The 23,597-nt window shown below is 41.6% G+C and overlaps 1 protein-coding gene across 2 annotated transcripts in view; it reads left to right on the forward strand.

The window, feature by feature from the left end:
• RGS6 (regulator of G protein signaling 6) overlaps positions 1-23,597 on the forward strand; it is a 505,053-nt gene that overhangs the window by 336,417 nt on the left and 145,039 nt on the right. For both annotated transcript variants that reach the window (XM_084632586.1, XM_084632587.1), the window contains exon 3: positions 1,874-1,973. In XM_084632586.1, the coding sequence (XP_084488712.1) occupies positions 1,874-1,973 (100 nt within the window). The remainder of the gene's footprint in view (positions 1-1,873; positions 1,974-23,597) is intronic.

Raw genomic sequence — 23,597 nt, forward strand, 5'->3', positions numbered from 1 at the left:
AGAATTTTCAATTCTCATCTTTTCTTCCACTATTAGTATTAAAGTGGGGGCAAAACCAGTGATTCTGAATAGAGAAATAAAGTAGCCTGATTCTACTATATTCCTTTACTGAAATGTTTGACTGCTCTGTGATTAATCTTCTCTTGACCCTTTCTCCTTTCGTGCTGTCTATATGGAAAATATGCTCTAAATTTAGCAGACTGGACATGTAGATAATGAGAGGGAGAGAGTGTGTGGCATGGCTCAGGTGATTATTAAGTAGAGTATTCTCCCTCTAGATTGCTGATTCAAAGAGAGCCCAGATCAGCAGTGACTGTAAGTGTTCCACATCACGAAAAACACCCCCCCCCCCCCGAATTGGCATAAATTCTCAGCTGTGAAGGCAGTTTCAGCAGAGAGGCTAGCAATAAGATGGGAATGAAAACTGAATTCCTTTCCCACTCCTAGAGGTGTGGATTGAGTAAGGAATGAGACTAGAGATGGGCAAAATGCATCAGCCAAAACTTTTGAAACAAAAAATGCCAAAATGTTTTACCAATTTGTCTGTTTCTTTAAACTGCTTTTTGATCAAAAATTCAGAAAAAAAAATCTACATTTTATTTTGACATTTTTTCAAAATGAAATGTTTCGATTTTTCAGTTTGAAAGGATTTTATGTTTCAAATTTCCCAAAAATCTTTTAAAAGGTTGAAAATGAAACAAAATGTCTAGGTTTTGTTGAAATTAAATGTTTTATTTGACCCAAAAACAAGCCTTTTTCAACTTCTTGATTTGACAAAAATTTTAATTTGGTTTTGACCTGAACCAAAATGAATTTTATTTTTTTCATAATTGCCAGCAAACCAAAAAATCCATTATTTCACACAGCTGTAGTTGAAAAGGGAGTATTAGAAAGTTTGAGCTGCTGCTGCCACCAATGGTGTACCTGTTAGGGCAATAAGAAAGACATACTAGCTTCTCTTTCTGGTATCTCCTTTCATCAACACTAATTTTTACACAGACGCGCGTGCACAAATTTCAACTCGTTCTAGTCAGATGCCAACTAGTAAGAATAGTACAGCAATGCGCACAGCACCATTTGTCCAACTCTCAAGGTGACTCACATCACTGCACTTTTTAAGGAAGCAACTTCAGCTTTGATTTGTTCCACTGTTTTGGGGAGGCATGTGGAATAAGGGGGGAGGGAAATGATGTTGGATGTCGTGAGCTAGCTCTTCAGGACAGGAACTTTCTTCCCCTTGTGTAGGGCCTATCACATTATCAGTCAACAACAAATAAATATTGTCACGTGTGGATTGATTATATTATTTATGTGCTGGAGCCATGAGTGTGTGATGCAGCTATTCCCAAATATGTGGCAACCAATGCCAGGAGCAACTGAAACTATCTGAAATTTTGCTTAATTTTTCCACTTGCTTCATTTTTTTCCAATTCTTTTACTTTTACCTTTGAAGTGCATTAGTTATTCTGGGCCAGCTGTCTTCAGTGGGAGTTTTGACTGAGTAAGGAATCAAAGTATGGCCCAACAGGAAAAAATGGAAGTCGTTGACATGTCTGGAACTTAGTCTTCCAGGTGCCACAAGTACTCCTTTTCTTTTTGCGAATACAGACTAACACGGCTGTTACACTGAAACACTTCTAGGATTGTTCATGTAAACCGTGCATTAACCAATCATATCCATACATTTTCAGTCCCTTTCCCCCTTCTTGCCAGTGACAAGGGAGTTGGAATAGCTTAGCAAATCTTAGCAAATGACATGAAAAGATTCCATGGCACCTCATTTTTGCTGGTGCCAATACTTTATCAGCATTATGAGTATCTATAGTCACTATTCTTGCAAACCCAATGTAATCCTTTCCTTCCCCCTTGCCAGATTGAAGATATAATTACAAGAATGCAGGATGACAAAGCAGGTGGAGTTCCCATCCGAACAGTCAAGAGCTTTCTGTCTAAAATTCCCAGCGTTGTCACAGGTAAGAACCATGGTTTAAATGAAAGATTATGAATTAGTACTAAAAGGAATATGGCCCTGTTAACTCACGAAGAAGAGGCGAGGTGCTGGAGGAAGAGGAAATGAAGGGAAAAGCTGACTGATCTGCGCCTATTTTCTGGATGTGCCCTTCAGTCAAGGCATAAAAGATTATGCCAAATTGGGTCTCTTCTGTAAAGAGTAACAATTTTTAACCAAGTGATTGGATTCCCTTAGGGTGATCTCTGAAAACCTGTTAAGTGTTTATATAGCTCTAGTCTGCATCACAATATTGCCATGCAATATCCTATATAGTGACATCATACAGGAACAGGGGGATACAGGCTCCTGTTTGAGACATTAGAAATAAAGTTGGCAAATACAGCACATGATCAGCAGATAGACAAAAAGGTCAGCTAAAGTCAAGAAGCATGGAAGAGCACTGGGGAGAGCAGCTGGGAAGATGATGTGAGATGATGTGATGTTTCTTGTCTTCCCCAGATACTTCATTACAGTTCCTTTAGACTTCTTCTGAGAGCACAGGAGCCCCGTGGGAATATGCCCTATTACAGGGACCATTCTCACACAATGAAGTTGTGTCACAACCTGTGGAACCAGGGGTGTCTCAGGAGCGTGGTATCGAAATATAGAGCCATTCCTTGACAGATCTCCAGCTCAGAACTTGTCCATGGCTATTGAGACCAAAAGTCAGTGCCGTGTGATAGATACCCTCAGTGACAGATGTAAAATGAGTCAGGGGTCTCAGTGCAGTTCCCAGTGGACAGCTGCGCACCTCACAAAATCCCAAGACTACTAGTTCTAATTTTCTACTTTGTTTGCAATCCCAGCAGAGAAGATAAGGATTTGAATAAAGCATTAACCCTGAAATGCCCTCTCAGCCCTGGAGTATATTTTTCCAGGCCAGGCTTGAAGCACATCGCTGGGACAGTTTAAGGAAGCTTTCACTGCTGCTTTACCTGTTCTGTGGATAAAGACACTTTGCTCTCTGTGGCACATTTCACTGACAATCAACTCCTTACAATGATTAGTAAAAATGCAGAAAGCCAATATCTTCTAGTAAATAGGCAGCAAAATCTACTTTGAGGAAGGTTGGATTGACCAGAGACTTGCAGGTTAGGCTGATTCAGTCAGAGGGATGAGAAGCAGCATGATTTGACATCTCTGTATCAGGAAAAAGTGGCTCTTGTCCAAGTTCAGCACAGGAATGAAATACAGACCTCCAGCAATGTAGGAGTCAAGGCAAGAATATGGAAAGTGGCATGGTGTTGCTACTGATTTAGAGCTCAATCCTGCAAATACCTCTTATCAAGCAATAGGCTCTACTTCTGTGAGTAGCCCAATTGATTTCCAGGGTGTGACTCAATGTACTAAGCAGTTTGCAGGATTAAGCTAGGATTAGGTATGGAAGAGAAACATGAATCTACAATGAGATGTGAAAAGACACTAAATTGAGGCTTATGACTGGAGCATGTGTTGACCAACTGTTTTTGAAAGTGCCTAAGGACAATAACCGTTTTATCTAGTTTGAAAATTCATCCTATAAGCTCTAGTGCAGAGTACACAAACAGGACAGCTCAATCCTTATTCAGCTAAGAGAGGTTGCCCATATTCTTGTTAATATTCATTGACCTGATTAAGCAATTGATCTAGTCATCAAGCCATTAGGAGGAGGAAGAAAACAGGAGACATAACAGCGTCTCTAAGCTGACTATATTTATCTTTAAGCACCACCATGGGAGACAGCTCCCTGGTAGAGTGAAAAGTGCCCTTTTGCATTCTGCTGTTCCAGAATAGCAGCTGCAATAGTGTCACCTTGAAATTGGATCTCTTCACAGAGGAGAACTACAGTTCCAAACATTTTTAGTAAAGAGGGATGGAGCGAACGGAGTCAGATAAAATAACAGAACCTAATCCAAAATTTGTGGAAACCTTTTCAGAGGAGAATGTGGGAAATGTGTTGTGTCCCTTCAGCTGACTTGAAACCTCAGCCACTTCTTCTCAGCCAATTGTGGCTGTGACCTGGAGCTTTGGAGGTTGGACAGCAGGGAAAAACAGGTTAAATAAGGAATCTGAAGTCTCCTGCATTTATCTTCTCCTCCCCTCCCCTCTTGCAAATTGATGCTGTTTAGATTTATATCTATGATAAAAACAAAAGAAAGATTGTTTTGTCATAATACAATGCCAAATGAAGTACATTTCCTAACCCTTGATTTGCTTAATGTTCTTAGCATAAAAAGACATACTTTCAAAGCCTTTGGTGCTAAGAATAGACTTATCTGGAAAGATGTTAATTTCTGAAATCCAGCGATGTTCTATATTTTTCACAACCAATCCAATTCCACATGGAAGATGTAACAAAAATGCCAAGGCATGACTTACTGTCAGGCTGACAATAGCCATGCTGTAATACTCATGAGGCTCCTTCTTGACTGCAGCAACACAGTATATAGTACTGGCGTTTTTCTTCCCCCTTCTTCCCAGCTTTGTGTGTAAACTGTGAAGAGTGGAAATCAGAGAAAGATCAGGAGGGAAGGTGGAACAGGGAGCTGTCAGAGGAGGGTTAGAATGGAGAGCCATATGAGAAATTATGGGACTGTAACTCTGGGAGGTGAGGTTTGAGTAGAATAATGCCATTTTTTTCACTTCAACACCCATCTTTGGCCAGTGGCGATCATGTGTGTTGTGTACAGAAGGATGTGAATCTCCCATCTCCCTAAACGCCTATTGTAGTCAGTGTCTAGAACAGCACTCACTGCAGTGGAAGAAACCACATGTTCCCCTCTCAGGTAAAGCAAATAATGCCTCCAATAGTGTTCAGTAACTGGAGTGCACATAAACTTGCAGCTCACCACTCCATGGTATTCCATTTATCAAAAAGTAGCATCAGTACACCTCCTCAGCATATTAACCACCATTCCATTGCACCTGACTTCTACACCTCTGCCAGTGCATCTCATTGTTAACCTGGTATTTCCGTACAAGGACCCCACAGCTTTCAAACACTGCTATTTTTCACACAAGGGCTCTGTGTACACCACTGCCAAAGTGATGCTGTACTGATCTGCAGCACCTATGCTATTCTGATATGGACATCCCCTTTCACCTACAGCTCTGCCAAACCTGATTCCAAATCTTCTCCATGTTGGTCCTGAGCGTATTCATACCTCTGCTAATGTACCTCAAGGGTGACCTGTAGTCCAATACCTTTTAGCTATTCAATCCCCTTCTGATTCACCTTAATCTGAACCTGTAACCCAGTGGTTCTCAACCTTTCCAGAGTACTGTACCCCTTGCAGGAGTCTGATTTGTCATACCCTCCAAGTTTCACCTCACTTAAAAACTACTTGCTTACAAAATCAGACATAAAAATACAGCACACTGTTACTAAAAAATATAGCACAGCACACTGTTACTAAAATTTGTGTATGTTCTCATTTTTACCATATAATTATAAAATAAATCAATTGGAAAATAAATATTATACTTACATTTCAGTGTATGGTAAATAGATTAGTACAAACAAGTCATTGTAGGAAATTTTAGTTTGTGCTGACTTTGCTAGTGCTTTTTATGTAGCCTGTTGTAAAACTAGACAAATATCTAGATGAGTTGATGTGCCCCCGGAAGACCTCTACATGCCTCTAGGGGTACAAGTACCCCTGGTTGAGAAACACTGCTGTAATCCACTAACATCCTTCTGTTCTAGTACAGCAATCTTCCTCACCCAGCTCCACCAGTACACCTGATTTCTGATATACACACCTTTATTCCAGTCCTGATCCACCGAGCACTTTTATTCCTCCTTATTCTTGACCTGTAAACTGCTACATTCCTGCTTTTCCTGTCTGCTGCTCTCAAAAGGTTGCCAATTTGCTTCTCAACTGTCATATCCCTGCTGTTTCAGGCCTGGTTTTGCAAATTCCCCTCAAACTTGATCTCTACTTGCCCCAAATATTTCAGCCATGACCCCTTACATCTCGGACATTGTTGCCAAAGGGTTTCACCCCTAACCTGCAGCTTTCCCCTGGCATTCTAATATTATGGGGAGACTGAGAACCAGGCATAGAGCAGGCAGGTGCAATACAATCTACCTCTACACAGCTCTGCCAATGCACTTCATTCTAGATTTGTAGTATCTCTTTTATTTCAGTCCTGGGCATCTCTGAACAGAAACTGCCAATTTTGTGGAAGCAGGTCTGCAGTTTTCTTGGTGTGAACAAACATTCACTTGAGACTAGTGATCTAAACTAAGCTTAAACTGCTGTATATTTCTCCTTAACAAGCCAGCATCTATCTTTTGAGAAGTGTGCGTGCAATGGTCCCAAAACAAATCAGAATGCCTCCTCTTTGATAGAGTGGCATTCAGCCGGAGGATATAAAGTCCATGTTGCTGGGAAAGAGAGAATTTATTATTAATAGTGCTCCCGATCAATGGAGCTCTGTGTTCAAATGGTCAAGTAGAACCATTTTACCACCTGCACAGACTGTGCAGGAGGATTCTCAATTTCTGTCAAAACCATTTTTCATGGCCAGGCCATTGTGGAGATGAACTCTTGAGACCACTGTGAGGATAAGGTTATAGTCTCTTTCCTCAGGAATGTGCCTTCTTCAGATTCCTTTCTCATGTGGATGCAGAAGTCAAGCACTTCAGTTAAGGGGGAAAATTGGCTCCTCTTCTGCAGTCATGAAGGTCTCCTTTGCTGTGAAAGTTATGCAAGTGGGAAAGTCAGCATGGGGAGGCATGATACAGCAATCCATTCCTCAGCTGTACATAGAGAGCAGGGCATGGGGACTGGGCATGAGGTTTCTAAGAACAGGTTAGGCAAACACCTGTCTGGGGTGGTCTAGGTTTGCTTGATCCTGCCTCAGTGCAGGGGGCTGGACTAGAGGATTTTGAGATCTCTTCCAGCCCTACATTTCTATGATTCTGTGAAGTGTTGCTTTAGTTATTAGCCTGAAAGAGCCTCCACAGACTGGTTCCAAAAAGGATTCTTCTTCCCCTGTCCCCGCTGCACATCTGCCTACTTAGTCTGGCCACATGATTTTAGCTGAGCCTTGTCCAGCATCCCTGAACTTTGAGATCTAGCATGAAACATCCCCAAACTTACAGCTGGTCCCTATCTTTGTAATAGATGAAGCCAATATCTCAGATCCAGTAATCCACCTGCTTGTCAAACTGGATCTGAACTTCTAGTTTGGGTCCATCTTTGTTTCTACAGTTTTGCTTGCTGAAAAAAATGCCCTCATGTAGGACTTGAAATCTAGCACGTTGGCTGTATTTTCAGTACTGCAGGTGGTTTAAAGTGTAGGTAGTGCTTGGATGCTGCATTTTGGCTTTGGTGATGGTCCCACTTCTAAACAAAGTAAGGATCAATTTGCATATGCAGTTATTTTGGTAATGATGAATGAACCCATTTGGATAAAATAAGAATCTCCCAAAATTCAAACCAACTTCCCAAAATAACTTTCAGGTGAGTGTGTTTTTATACATTTCAGCTTTAATCTTAAATGGTTTCTGGTGATTTTCCATATCTATGTTATACAGTAAATTCAATGGCGTCCAATAGTCACGCAATGAAAACCAGCTCATGAGCCCCATATTCATATATATTTACTTCTTACTGGAAATCAATTGCTCTGGGCAAGTTATGTTTTTAAATTATTTTGAGCTAACACTGAAGTGGGTTTCTTCACCACAATTCAGTGGTATTCTTTATTATGCATCTCCTCTTCACATTAGAAAATGTAATCCACTCTGCCCACAGTGGGTGGGCTGTCAGACCTCTTTATTTAGTGTAGTGCAAAGTGTCCATGAATCATATCGTATTAGACATGTCAGTTCCAATACACGTACTGCATGGCTTGCAATTTTCTTCTTCAGTCTTCTCCTAAACTCTTTTGGTCCGGTGCCAGGAGACAAATGAACCCAGTTAAGGAGCAGAAGAGTTATGCCAGCATTATATGGAATTCCTTCTACCCCTTTTCCCTTTTGAACTTGCTAGTTTTGATTAAAGTAGGGGGGAGAATGTGTTCAGTGCTACAAGTACACTAATTCCCTGCCGATTGCTAAGTCTTCATTCAATTCATTGCAAAGCAAAGATACAGAGAGCCTGATTTTAGAGGGTTTGGGGATATCATAAATTAAGACAAGGTTGTAAAAATGTAAATGAAAATGATCAGTCTTTGAAACTAAATTATTAAAATGTGAACTTTCTGCATATCTTTGAGTGGGGGTGTGAGTGCGCATGCGTGCTCACAGACATATGCACAGCATATAATTCTCCAGTAAATAACTAACAAGAAAATAAATGTAAGAATAGTAGTTGTGTTGTGCATTATGACTAAATAGCTAACAGGGTTCTGCACTATTTCTATCCATATACAGAGTAATGAAGTGGCGTTTGTGTATTATGTGCCATTGCCCTCTGCTACAATCCAGCTGTACATCAGACTCCATATAGTTAATGTAGATTCACAGCCATATTGTGAATATATTGTGCTTTTCTAATTTAAGCCTGATTTGTGCTTATTTATTTCTGTGCAATTCATCCCCTAATACTGGCCTTCCCAGTGCTCTGGCAGAGAAACAGACTAAACTGCATGGCTTGCTTGATGCCACAGCTACTCTGGGCTTGTGAGGGAGGTGGGGTAGCCTTCCTTTGAAGGTGGCTGTATACACTTCTCCCAAAGAACTGATTTTTAGCCATCTGCCCCCTTCAAGATTGTTCATCCCTGCTTATGAATCATATGGGGCTAACATGATCCGTAAGACTGCATATCCAGGCCTCAAGGATTGACCCTAAATAATTTAAAGTTCACTTTTTGAAATAGTTGGAATTAGATACTTTAATGAGCAATAGTTTTCACATGACAGCACTTAAAAACAGCCATGTTGGCAGTGGAGAGCAGTAGTTAAGGAAATAGCACAGTGCACAATGGTAGGGAGGAGTAAAATTTGGCCTAGTACCTTGTAGCAAAGTTTCATAATGTGTCATGTGATCTTTCATGTCCACAGAGCAGCCAGAGCTATAAGGTATTATCCAAAAGATCCAGACTCTAATCTATCTGCTGTGGAAGAATGAAGGGCTGAATATACCCTTCCAGGAGCTGAATGTGTGATTACCATAAAGTCAAGGTATGATGAGCCTGAAGCTTAGACAACAGACCTGTCACCTTGAGCTTCTGGTGGGCACATAAGAATCTAACAGACAGGATTTGCCTCACTCTTAAGATGCGTCTACAACTGAGCTGGGAGGTGTGTTTCCCAGGTCACACAGATGTACCCAGCTCTAAAAATAACAGTGTAGCCAGGATAGCGTGGGTGGTGGCTCGAGTTGGCCACCCAACAGGTACCCACGCAAGCTGGGAATTGCACCTACCACCTCAAATGGAGACATACCCTTAGTTGATTTAGACTTTCTGCCATGACTTGCCTTCTCTCTACAGACACCAGAGACATTTTCAAAAGGGGGGGAAAAAAGACAGCCATCTTATCAAGTTGGAACATCACAAAAACATTGTTGCCTGCTGTAAAATAGAAGGCATAGAAGTTAATAGGCCAGACTGCCGATGAGAGCAGCCAGCAAGAATTCTGTGCTTGGCACAAGCAGCCACAGTCATCTTTTGTTTTATCTGATTTTTTTTTAAGGATGCTTTCAAGACTTTTAGCCTTCAGCACAGGCTTAGGAACTGGAATGAAATGGGGCTGACTTGATGATAATTTAACTATAGAAACAGTGGTTAGATGAATTGATAGTTCACTTGTTGAATCAAAACATTACTAGGTAAGCGTTTTCTTGGTGCTGACTACAGTCTTATGAAACACACTGCATTTAGCTGATGGAATATTGTGGTTAATAGATGGAGCATTAAAAAGAGTTGTCAATTTTCAGCACCTGTAGAAAGTCATGAAAATGAATGATTAATGACTCTTGCTTTTGTCCTGATGTCTTCAAAAGCACAACATGATTGTGAAAGTTTATTTCAGAATCGGAATGCTGTAGCACAAGAGCACAGATTAAATGTAAGGCCCATCATGTATCCTATGTGGTCACTGAATTTGAACAACTGTTCTGAGGCTTCAGAGTAACAGCCGTGTTAGTCTGTATTCGCAAAAAGAAAAGGAGTACTTGTGGCACCTTAGAGACTTTCCACAGTATGCATCCGATGAAGTGAGCTGTAGCTCACGAAAGCTTGTGCTCAGATAAATTGGTTAGTCTCTAAGGTGCCACAAGTACTCCTTTTCTTTTTGTCCTGAGGCTGTAATACTTCAAGTATTCTGCCTTTCCTTTACAGTGGGCAGTGGATCTGTGGTAGTGGTGGATCTACCAACCCCGCCTCATTTCTTCTCACTCATTACTTCTTCTCTGTCCTTTTCTATCCCACCCCCAATACTTTGGTGGGCTTTCCCTCCATCATCTGTGTAACAGAGCCGCATCAATTCTATGGGAGATGTCCATGCCCTCTAAGGCATGAGGGGAGATATGACCCTGAGACAAATAACCATTTATACCATTAAGTGCTGTGGAATGAATTATGCTAAATACCAAGTGACAATCGATAGCAAATTGAATCCACAAATCTTTATTGAACATAATTTGAAAGGCACCATCCTGAATCAATCAATCACAGTGTATTTCAGCTTTCATTTGGTGGCATTCCAGCGCTTAAAAAAATAAATCATTCACATTATTCAGTACTCGCTCTTATTTACTGTTCTCCAACTGCCTTAATCAAACAAATTTTCAAGGTATTTAGTGAGAAAGCCCTGACCTTCAGTTAAAGAGGCTTAAATTATAAATCATGATAGTTTCTTCTAATGAAATGCAAAAAAAACCTATGTTAATGAAATCTATGTACTAAAGTCAGGAAATGCAAAGTTATGGTTTCCCCCAGTAACTGTACCACCAGTCTCACATGTAGCATATTTTATTCCTTTACACATAGTGGTAAGTTTAATAGCAGGATATCTCCTCTATGTACAATGTAGCCAAGTTACAGTTAATGGGGAAGGCATAACTGAAGCTTTCTGTGCCGTTCAAATCTCAGATTGTTATCTTAGTGTAGTTTTAATGTTTATTTTCAGGTCAACCAAAAAAAATTAAAAAGAAATCGGTTAAAATGGTCCTCCTACTGTCCCCAGTGCAGCTGCTTTTTCAAAGCACCCAGAATCCACTGCTTTTGGGAACTGTGCCAGGAACAGTGGGATACTTTCCAAGAGGTCATTGTAAGTGAAAAGATTTAGCACAGCACTAGTGTAGACACCGAGTTTCAGTATTCAAAATGTAATTATAAATGGAAAATTGTCATCAAGTGGTATGTTTCTAATGGGGTCCCACAGGAATCCGTTTCTTGTACCTATGCTATTTATCAGTGACCTAGAAGAAAATGTAAACCCATCACTGGTAAAGCTTACAGATGTACCAAAACTTGGTGGAGTGATAGCTAATGAAGAGTGGAGGTCACTAATACAGAGAGATTTGGATCTCTTGGTAAACTGAGTTCAAGAAAACAATATGCATTTTAATATGGTTAAATGTAAATGTATACATCTAGGAACAAAGACTGGAGCTCATACTTACAGAATGGTGGGGACTCCATCATGGAAAGCAGTGACTTAGAAATATATTTGGGGAGGCCTGGTGGATACTCAGTTGAACATGAGCTTCAAGTGTGATGCTGTGGTCAAAAGACCAGTGCAATCCTGGGATGGATAAATGGGAATCTCTGCTCCTACTCAGGGGGATATTTTAATTTTATTTGGCACTGTTGCAACTGATGCTGGAATGCTATGTACAGTTCTGGTGCCCACAATTCACGAAGGATGTTGATAAATTGGAGAGGGTTCAGAGAAGAGCTAGGAGAATGATTAAAGGATTAGGAGAATGATTAAAGGATCTATCTAATGATAGACTCAAGAAGCTCAATCTGTTTAACAACATGAGGCTTAAGGGGGTGACTTGATTATAATCCGTAAGTACCTACATGGGGCACAAATATTTAATCATGGGCTCTTTTTAATCTAGCAGAGAGTGGTGTAACACAATCCAATGTCTGGAAGTTGAAGCTAGACAAACTCAGACTGGAAATAAGGCATACATTTTTAACAGTGAGAGTAATTAACCATTGGAACAATTTATCAGGGGTCATGGTGAATTCTTCATCACTGACAAATTTTAAATCAAGATTGGATCTTTCTAAAAGTTCTGCTCTAGGAATTACTTTGTGGAAGTTTTATCGCCTGTGTTACAAAGGAGATCAGACTGGATGATCAAAATGTTCCCTTCTGACTTTGACTCTCAGATTCCAGTACACAAATCAACATGGCCAGTGTTGACACACTGAACTGTCTGTGCTTAACCAGTTCAATTAGGAATGACTCAGTTATTTATTATTTGTAATACCACAATGCCTAGAAGCCCTATAGACTTGGCCATGGTCTTTCAGTGTAGACCAGACATGAATTTCAAATGTAAAAGGAAAGCAGAAAAAAACCTTTCTGACCTTTTTTATATATAAAGAAACAAAAATGGACAGAATCCCAATTTTATTGAAAAAAAGTATGTATATATTTCTTTAACTGATAAATCCTGCAAAATTGCTCATTGGTTTTCTCTGGATTTACTCTAAGTGCAGTGTGAATTAAGGCACTTGGATATTTTAGTTGTATGATTCACTACCATATGCAGGGGGAAAACTATATTTTTTTGTTCTGAGGAGAAATACCACTAAACAGTTAGGTCTTCTTTCAGTTAATTCCTATGTGATCCCTGCTTCTGCTGCAGGAAGAGGATATCTGGCATGACATCGCTTGTGTCTACCTCAGTATTATAGTCATTTATTGAACAGAAAATTTCTAGGAGCAGATCCTTCTACAGTATGAACTTGGTTTCACAATGTATAATTCTTAAAACTGAAAAACTAAACAAATGAGCTTTAAAAAGAAGCCTAACTGAAAATCCCAAGCATGTTCACTTTTAAATCATAATTCCAAATATCACATGAACTTGAAGAGAAAAGTAACATTTTTCTTACACAATAAAAAGTTGGATATGCAATTATTGTATCCTTATAGTCTCGTGTTGCACTTTAGTGGAATTCCCTGTCCTATTGTTTTGGTTTTACATCTATTGGGGATTGGATGATTCCACTTCTCTTTAAATAATCAGATACAAAGACTATCGGTATCTGGTCAATACCAAAGCATAATTCAGGTGCTAATAGTCATTATGAAGGCAGGCACAGAGCGGATGGAAGGACCCATATCAGCAGGAGGGATACTTGAGCAATGGAGATGGGATCGAGGGAGGATGGGTAAGGGAATGGGACTCAGCACAGGCTTTGGCTGTCATGAGATACCACGCAGGAGGGGGAGTGAAGTTCAGTTATACTTGGCCTTCACTGGGCAGTGACCCACAATTTTAAGTATTAGTAGTGTGGCTATGAGCAAAACATTCTGATTTGGGGTATTTGTTATGTCTCTACAGTAAATTGCCTGTCTTTCAGGAGTTGTATAAGAGATATGACAGGAATTAACCTCAACTTTGGGAACTGGGGATAGAAGCACAAGCCATTTGTAATTCAAATAACCCGGCTTTCATGGCTTAAAGTTAGCAACATTAAAACCTGAACATTCACAATTGCAGGCTCTGCAGTAACCACTAAAATAAATACTTAGAATAGGAGATACCACTGAACCACAATCACTGCAGAATGACAAAGGCTGGATTTTTAATGGGGCCTGTTATTCTTTGTGTATTTGGAGCTTCTTGGGTGCAAAGTCCTCTGGCAGTATATTTCACCCCCCCCCCCCCCCCGTCACTTTCCATACCTAGGCCTAGTGCCCCAGGATCTGGTTTTGCACATATATTTTTCAAAATATAGGCAATTATTTGGGTTAGGCATATTCAGTGACAGAAATGACTTGCACATATAGCTTGCTTAACTGAAGTAAACCCCCCTCTTTGTGTGGCATGCAGTTGGGGCCAAAACAGAACTGAGAGACTTGGAAGAAATTCTGTCAGATAGTTCACAGATCCTAATAGACTCTGAACTGATTTAATATATTTGGGTGTGGACATCTGCTCTATTGCTTTTACTTTTTCAGCGTCAGGGTCATAGCCCTTGAGAGGTTAGATAAGAGTCCCACGCATGGTATTTTAGTCCATTGCAATTTCGTCTTGTTTTTGTTTAATTTTAAATTTACTTGCACGGCTCTTTCTAGTAGACAGATGAGGTTGTGGTCATGATCTGCCACAACTTCTGCCATGCTGTCTCCACATCCATACATCAGAATGTCATCAGGTGTGAGGCTGATCCCTGTGAGTCCTGTTAGTATGTCTGTCTTCTGTCATTAATATTCTTCCACTGCATGTTTAATCCCAAACAGCTTTCTCAACCACACGTATCTACATACTGGTGTCCAATATGTGGGGAGGTAGCTGTTTTCATTATCCAGTAGCACCTGCTAATATCCATCCATGGCATCAAATATTTAGAATATTTTTGCTTTTGCCAAGTCAGGTGGTAATTTTTCAATTGTAAGCACTTGGCAGTGAGCTCTTTTTAGTGCTTTGTTTGCATTGTTAGGTCTATGCAGATGTACAGCTTGACTGGCTCCTCAGTGGTTAAAACGCTGGTTACCCGCTTGTGGGCTCTGTCAGTTTAGCAGTGATGCCTTTTCCCATTTGGCTTTATTGTGCCCATTGTTTTTTTTTTCTTATTGCAAAGCTTGCTCTGCAAGGCAGATGCTGTGCTGGACACATTGGTTTATGTATTTCCAGGTGTAATATGTATGGGAAACGTGCCAGTCCTTGGTAATCTTGTAACAGCTGTGCTGCAAGCAAACACAGTGCAGTGTTTGCTCTGGATATGTTTCCTGTTGTGCTTGTGTGTCTATTGAATGAGTTCCTTTCCACGGGGTTAGTTCCAGGGCAACTGTACTAGTATTCCCCCTCTGTGATCCAACAAGGGCACCCACTTAAAGGTTTCCAACGCCCAGCCATCACCTCTCCCAGGCGAAGACCTGAATCTGACTACCTTCTGACCAGGTTTTTTTAAGGCTGCATAGTCTCTTGCCTTACACTGTGCTATTCCCACCATGCTAGACTATCTAAACAGGCAGTGCCTTCACTTTGCTTCCTCTCTAAGGCTATGACTAGTGTATGGCTCACAGTTATAAGTTACCACACAGCTCCTTCTAAGCAAGCACATTTTTCTTAAGGTAAAAACATTACAGGGAAAGCATATTAAAACAATCAAAGTTACTATACGCATGCTAACAGCTTACCAAAGGTCACCCATTGGTCTTACGGGACCCTAGCAGTTTAAGTCCTTCCAACCCTTCTACAAGGACTTCTCCTCCCCTCCTTTGGACAGAAGGTCCCATCCATTTGCTGGATCAGGAAAGAAGGCCCTGAGCAAGGCTATTTATCCAAACATCCTGTCTTTGTCTGTTGGTCTCTGGAAAATCCAGTTTGAGCTAGTGTATGTAAGAAGCCTCCCCAGGAGGGGATACCTCTCTGAGGGGTTACAACTTGGCTGACTTGCCTTAATCACCACCACCTCTTTTTACTTCCTGGAGGAGCTGTGGTAGCCTTTCCCCTGGGGAGCAGAACATAATCATACATAAATCATTCATTTAGAGCATGCACAAAGAGAGTGCATGGCATTGCAATATCTCTCACCTCTTCCCCCCTAGAGAGGTTACATACAATCCTGGCCCATGGTGATACATATATCTAATACCACAAGTTCTTTGAAGGATATGGCAGAGAATTGCCATAACTGTCACAGTTGTTATCACTAGGTGCACGAATTCACTGGTTTTGAAAGGAGTCATTTCTGTGGTGTTTGTACCACCTGAAACTTCAGCCTGTGTTCTTTACCATGGTATTCTGCTTGCAGTTTACATTGTGCTTGTGGTATTATGATCGTGCTATCATATACTTTTAATTTGGCTTTGCTTGGTTTCAGTTTTGCTTTCTTCTCTTGCATAATGCTGAGGAAGCCTTTGTAGCCTCACACATTCACTGGTGCCCCACTGTCTACTAGCACTCAATTTCCTGTTTGTTTGCTTGCTGCTGCCCTCTCCTTGCATCTGGTACCAGTTTGAGCCTTACAAATTATTTATACTTGCTGTTTCCCACTGCATTAATGTCACATACATACAGATCTCATCCTGAGTCACAATTAGTTTCCTCGGTATTTTCCTTTTTTCCTTGTCTACAATCTTTGGTATAACAATTTCTCTTGCCAAAATTATTAACTCCCATATATGGGGCATTTTCCATTTGTAATGTTTTTCTCCTCTTACTTAACGGGTCTTTCTTTGCATTTTGTTTCTCCTCTGTTTTGTATTTGGCCATTTGTTTTTTGCATGTATTTTGGTGTATTTTTCCTTGTATTTTCATGCTTTCCCTGTGCTCTTTGGTGAATGATCTGTGTCCATTCCACTAATGCTCTGCATTTGGTTGTGAACTTATTTACTCAACATTGCGCATGTCTATTGCCCTTTGTACAGCTAGTGGGAGCTCCCTGAGCTTTCTCATTTGTCCTCCTGCATCTTTCATCCATATTACTAATCTATCATGAATTAATTCATCTTTTAAGATTTGATAATTGCACGAGTCAGCCATTTTGCATAGTTTAGCAATCTACTGATCTATTTTTTCTCCGGATTTTTTTATAACACTTGTTGAAGAGAGATCTTTTATATATGATATCTTTTGTGGGTTAAAAATGCTTTTGGAATGCTTCTAAGACTTTACCTGGGCCCTCCCTATCTGCTACTGACATACTATTGGAGCACATAAGAGCCTTTCTCTATTTCAGCGAATGGTATGGCTGGTGTTACTTTGTTTTCCTTTTAATCCAGCCTCACTGCAGTTTTGCCCATTGTGATCTGAAGAATGTAAGCTGCTAAACACGTCCCCTTTCATGTCTGTCGAATATGCTGTCATGATTGTTTTCTCTTTGTAAAGCTGGGCAAGAACTAGGACATCTGAGGAGTCTCTAATGCTGTCAGTGCAATAAAGTGCTAGTACTATTATCCATGGTGATTTCTTTGCTGTGTCTGATCAGCCTGCTCTTTTGAGTCCTATGTGAGCTAGTTTTGGGTGTAACTTCTAAATAGGTATCTGGGTCATGTTTGACACACTCCCAAATCTGGACTTAGTCTATGATGTTTTTGAATCCCTACGTAGTTCAAAATCTGCCAACTGTTTTCCTTAAATAATTTCATTCTGAATTGTGCATTAAAGTGTAATGCATCTTGTATAATTACACCCGCAGCCGACCTGTGGCACTTGTAGGGGACCAGGAAATGTAAATCTCACAAGATTTTGCACTAGCCATTGTATTTTTTAACTGAATCATGGAAGTTTGGATTCAGACCTCTGTAATGTCAGGCTCCTCTAGCTCAGCTCTTTTGCGTGCTCTCTGGATTATTTGTGTGTCACTCTAATCACAACCCCGGCAGCAATTGCTCTTCATGACACAGATCCCTCTAGTCCTTGTCTTTCAACTAAAAATCCTGAAATGGCTAGACTATACCGCCTGCTCTCTTGTCGTCATCTCTTCTTTCAATTGTGAAGGATCTGTTCAACTTCTCTGATGAACTGTGCGAATTTCTTCTAAACGGTCTCAGACTCTTGACGTTCATTCTTGCAACACAAGTGTATTAAGAAAAAGAAGAGGAATGCAAATCAAAAGAAAATAAATGATACATAAGCAGATCAACATTTAACTCCGTACAATCCAGAGAGGTACAGGTAGGTAAGGAAAGAGAAATATGAAAACAAAGTTAGTGTGCTGGGCCCTGCTCGTGATCTGTCAGTCTGATGGTGGCTATTGTTAATACAATGGGATTCAGCCAGCCAGTCCTCTGCTAGTCCCCATCCAGTTTAAAGAGTGTATTTAGAGCACACCATCCCCTTAAGGGCCATACAAGTGTAGTTGCTACAGCCTTCCATCCTTGGAACCTTGATCTAGGCTTTCTTTGGTTGTTAACCCTTTCTATGGGGAGAGAATATTGAGTATTTATATACTTTTCATTAGCATCTTTGCCAAAACAGTAGTTTAGATGAAAAACTTCTAGCTAGCTGCCCCTGGTTTCTGTGCCTTTCCTGCACTAATTTCAGTCTTTGCTTCCTTATCTTCCAGGATCTGCACAACTCCATGCCTGCCCACATCTCAGTACTCATTTAATTCTGTTCCCCTTATGGCACTCTTGATAGTCCTCTCTGCTTTGTCTCCTCCTGACACCCTCAGCTTCATACTTTCTTCCATGCTGCCTTCCTATACTTTGTAAAGGCTCCCACAACCTGTGTGCGTTGCACCTTGCTGTTTCTCCTCAAAACCCTATGTGGATGTCACCACGAAGGTCTTCATAACTTCCCATGTATTCACTGTTTTTCTAGTTATTGTATTTGTCTGGGTAAGATTTTGAGTTTTTCAGCATCTCTTTTAATATGTGTGGTTAAAGCACCGTGCCCATTCCCAGTGCTATAAATATATAATAGTAATAATAAAGGGTACGTGCATGAGAGGAAGCCTGCAAACATAGCCAATTTGCTTTTAAAAAGGTATCATTTACTTTTTATTTATAAATTTAAATTAGCATAAAAAGAGATGCCTTTCTACAAGTGCACTGTCAACAATATCTTTCCTCCATAAGTGAGTTGTTAAGTTTTATCCCCACTTCACTAATGGGGAAGGTAAGGCACACAGAGTTAAGGCCTAGGGTTACATACACAGTTAACTGTAGCCTTCTATCTATATACTTCTATGGCCTCCTTCACCATAGAATCCAAGTGGCTCACAGCAGTGCTCTGAGGTAAGGAAATTTTATCTCCATTTACAGATGGGTAACAGAGGTAGTAAAAAATAGAAGTGACTTGCCCACTGTTACATATTTATATGTAAACTACTTTTTCCTCCTTTTATCTCTGAAAAGCCAGAGCAGCTAAGAGAAAGTGAGTTGGAGTCTCGTCCTAATTTTGTATTGCCTTTACCCCGTTCAGCAAAATGCCACCGACTTGCATCAATGGGTGGGGGAACTTGATACCGTCAGCAGTGAAAGGGGAACAGTCCCAGCAGCAAGGGAGGGAGACGCTTGCCAAGGGACAATAGGTATCTCCTCGTGAGAGTCTCTGGCACCCATTGACCAGCTGGAGGAGAGAGGTGCTGATTAGCCAGCATTCCTCTGCTCCCAGGATTTAGCCCAGCACAGGGGCCGTGTGGAGCCTCTTTCAGCTCCTTTCTAGCAGCCCACCCTACCCAGGAATGGGAACCCAGCCTGACAGATGCTGCAGCTCTAGCCAATCTAGCCAAAGGGTCAGGAAGGAATTTTTTCTCCCATAGGCCACTTGGCAGAAGACCAGGGAGTTTTTTGCCTTTCTCACAGCACCTGCAAGCCATAGTGGGCTGAGTAGGAATGCACTTAGTACCTGACTGAGGTACAGGGGTGGAACTGTTTATTTGTCACAACTTGCAGTCAGTTTCCAGTGTGGCTAAGAGAATAAAATGAACAGTTCTCAGAGGGAAAAGACCAAGGATTTTGGTGTTGGGCCTTGGGCTCATGCTGCCCTCTCTGTCCACCTCATGGCGCAGAGGGTGCAAGGACTCAGAGAGCTGAGTCCTATGGGGTAGACTAAGGAGTGTCTGCCCCATGTTATGGGTTATATTGTAAGGAGCTCTGGAACCCCTGCCCTGGAACCAATTAAGTGCCTGGTATAGGAGAATATGGGCGATGGGCAAGTAACGCCCCTAGCCTGTGTTAAAGATTAATAAAAGTTGCGGCCTGCCGCTTAATTCCATGCATGTGTCTGTTCTCATTTTGCCACTGGGTCCACATCAGGCACTTACCTATGTGTTTAAAGTTAAGCATGTGCTTAAGTGACTTGCTGAAATAGGGATTATATTCCTAACCAGTTACTTTTGGGCAAACCCACTGAAGGCCACGTGCTTGCACCCAAGGACATAATTGCAAAGTGATGGCATTACACAAGCATAACTTGAAGACATAATTTTTGAAATTTGAGTTGGTGGTTATAAAAGGTTAAAAGATCACCTTTAAGATCACCAAATCATTTTCACTGTTGTGACTAGGCACACACTTTCTTTCCAGATAAAGGCTAGCTCATAAACCCAGCTGCCACCCTAGCCAAAGCACCTGAAGATATTGCATCACATTTTCCTTTCACTTTCACCAGTGTCACTCTGATTTCAGTGGAGTTACTCCTGATTTCCACTTGAAGATTCTCGATACAAACTGTATCACTCCATTGCTGTGTTTTAGGCTCTAGGAAAAAACTTTCTCCATTTGTTCATCCGCTGTTAACCTGCACATTAACTAAACCTAACCTGAGTGATGTTGAAAACCTTCTAATGCTCAAAGCCAGCACAAGTGTAGTCAAGCCCCATTATCTTGTACCCACACAGGCACCTGATCCACTTTTTTAATAGATGTTCTCTATTGAGCTCAGAGTTAAACTCTCTACTTCCTGCTGAGAATTCCTTTTTTGGTGTGGTTTGGAACAGAGACTCCTTGTTTTCCCCTCCCTGTACATGTACAACCTCTATGATAATGCTTCTTAATTGCAGTCATGCTTACTGGAGAGGTCAGAGCTCATCAAACACAGCATCTGCACCCCATTCCTGGTGCTCAGTTTGATTTCTCTTGACTTCAGCAAGGGCTTGGGCTTCATAGGCCAGAAGTGATTTTTCCTTTTTGCCTTAGATCACGTGAACAGAATACAATCAAAAGGCAGAAGTTCCTGAACTGATGACCCTGAACAGTTGATCCAGAGCTTGAAACAGAAGCTGCAATAGCTAAATTAGTCTTTTCAGTCACTTTGCTGGCTTTTCTCACTTAAGGGGAAGTAACACCTGCTCTTTAGCTATGACCTTGGCTAGTATATAATGCCTAATTAGTCGGAGTAAATTTCTTCATCTCTTAGATGAGCACCTCTGACAGAATGCTAAGTGAGATCATTGCCTGAAGCATTCATCCTGCTTTGTCCCACTATCCAGCAAATTTGATTTTCAGGCAGTATTACTGTTACATTGTCCTGTTTCTCTAAAGCACTAGGGAAGTCCCACTCCATGCTGCTGTATAACCCTGAACTGTAACTGCATTTTCTTGTCTACCTCGTCATTTTTGTTAATAATAATAATGGACCTAGTGGTGTAGGAAGTTGTTTCCTGGAATTATTGTACCCTCTCTTATAAGAGCTATTGAATAGGGAATACTTAAAGCATTTGATTCTAAGTGTTACAATGGAGCAGATCATGACTTTCTACGGGAACCCTCAAGAGGGGCTTTGGGGAGAGGGAGACTCCAAGTGGGTTCTGCCCGTGGTGCTTCCTCCTTTCATTCAATTCTGGGGTGGGATTTCACCTTGTGAGAGAAGGATCCAGCCCCCAGCACCACAGAGATTCTACTGAGCACACAAGGCCCTCTGGAGAGTGATTCCATTCCCCAGTGGGGATGCTGGCGCTCTGGCAGGGCAGCTTCAAATGGAGCCTTGCTGCCATGGATTTCAGCACAGGCAGCTGCCCTTGGGACCACTACAAAGGAGGATTGTACTATGCAAGGGACTCACCACAAAAGGGAATTAGCTTGGAGACTCCATGACAACCTTGGAGAGGCAGAAACTGATGCACATCACCTCCTGCTTCTTCCTTCCTCCTAGCAATATGCAGATCTTGTGGGGCAATCCACACTGATGAGAGAGAAGAAAAGATGGATTTGACATGAAATTTTAAGTTAAATAGAGTCAATGAGGTGGGAAGAGTTGGTGATATGGTGGTATGTTCCAGGAAGCGGTATGTTCCAGGAAGTGTGATCTGCAGAGAGGAATACTCTTGCACCAACAGCACCAAGACTGTGGCCTTGTGTTTATTTTCAGTTGTATTTTAATTGTAACTTTCAAGTGCGTAAACCAGATATTGTTACAATAAAAAACACAAAAGGCATGTGGGGAAATAATCGGAAACCAGATTAGAATGTTCCCTGCTTTTAGATTTGTCTGTCACATACAGAGGTATGCTGCCATGGAGCTGGAGTTTAGTGTTTGACATAGAGGACACTGTGAAGGAGCAGAGAAAGTGCTGCCGGGCACAGCAGGAGTTAAAGAAAACCTGTGGGCTCAGCTAGCCCTGCCCTGTTATACCTGCAGCCACTGCCAGGCCTGGAGTGGGGAGAAAAGAAGGGAGCCTGGCTCAGTCAGGGGCTGACTGGCAAAGAGGCAGGAGCTCTCTGTGTGCCTGTCTGAAGGCAAAGACCAGCCTGCCAACACAGCCACTGGAGGCAAGTAAGTCTTCCCCTGCCAAGGGTAAACTGCAGAAAAGCCCCAATTATGGTGAAACTGGACTAGCGGGGCCATGCCCCAAACTAAAAGGACTTGCACAGAGAGCAGCCCAGGAAAACAAGTCCTGAACCCCTCCTCATGGCTGGGAGAAAGGTCCATCTCCCCTATTTAGGGGTGAGCAACACAGGACCCTGGGCCAGGACCTGAGGGAGAAGGAGAGGGTTTGTGACTGGACAAAATAAGGGTGGTCTTACCAGCAGTCCTCATCTGTTTGATAAAAAGCTGACTAGTAATTTGCAAGGGGAAAAGGAATAACCTGATGCATCATGGAGTATAATCTGGGACTACCTGCAGGCTCAAGGAAGAGGTGATTGCTTGTGAGAGGATTTAAGATCTTATAATGTATGGACAAATACCCCTTGGTAAGTCTTATAAGTTTTGTACTGGGAGCTAAGTTCTCTCTAAGCTGCACGGTGGTGCAGCAGGCTATCAAGGACCATGCAGGCGGAGAGAGGTGCCTCTCCCCTGGCCCCAGAGCTGCCATGGCTGTGGAGAGGCACCTCTCCCCTGGCCCTGGGCTGCTGTGGTGAGAGAGGCCTGGAGGAAGTCCTCCCCCCCCCCCCCCAGCCCCAGGGCAGACTGCACTCCAAACCCCTTATCCCCAGCCTGCACCTTCAGCTGGAGCCTTTACCTCCCCTCTCGCATCCTCCCCAGAACCCTCTCCCCAGCCCTGAGCCCTCTCCCACACTCCGAACCCCTCGGCCTCATCCCTGCCACACATCACCTCCATATTAATGCACATAACAAAATTCATTCTGCACATGGATGTGAAAAATTAGAGGGAAGTTCAGTGTGTGTGTGGTGGTCCAGAAATGGATGGATGGATATATTTATTTATATTCAGATAAATACTGTAGAAGCACAGCATAAATACAGGTTTCAGAGTAACAGCCGTGTTAGTCTGTCTTTGCAAAAAGAAAAGGAGTACTTATGGCACCTTAGAGACTAACCAGTTTATTTGAGTATGAGCTTTCGTGAGCTACAGCTCACTTCATCGGATGTAGCTCACGAACGCTCATGCTCAAATAAATTGGTTAGTCTCTAAGGTGCCACAAGTACTCCTTTTCTTTTAGCATAAATACAGTAAATCACATGGACTGCATATATAATAAGTAGATATTGACAACTGTTGACATGCACATCAAGACTTATTGATTGAGAGGTAAATATCGAATGAAGCAAAGCTACTATCCCTTTTTATTATCCCTTGAGGGATAATAAATCTGGATATGCGC

The sequence above is a fragment of the Lepidochelys olivacea genome (assembly GCF_965140295.1).
Source record: "Lepidochelys olivacea isolate rLepOli2 genome assembly, chromosome: 6".
NCBI classification, from domain to species: Eukaryota; Metazoa; Chordata; order Testudines; family Cheloniidae; genus Lepidochelys; species Lepidochelys olivacea.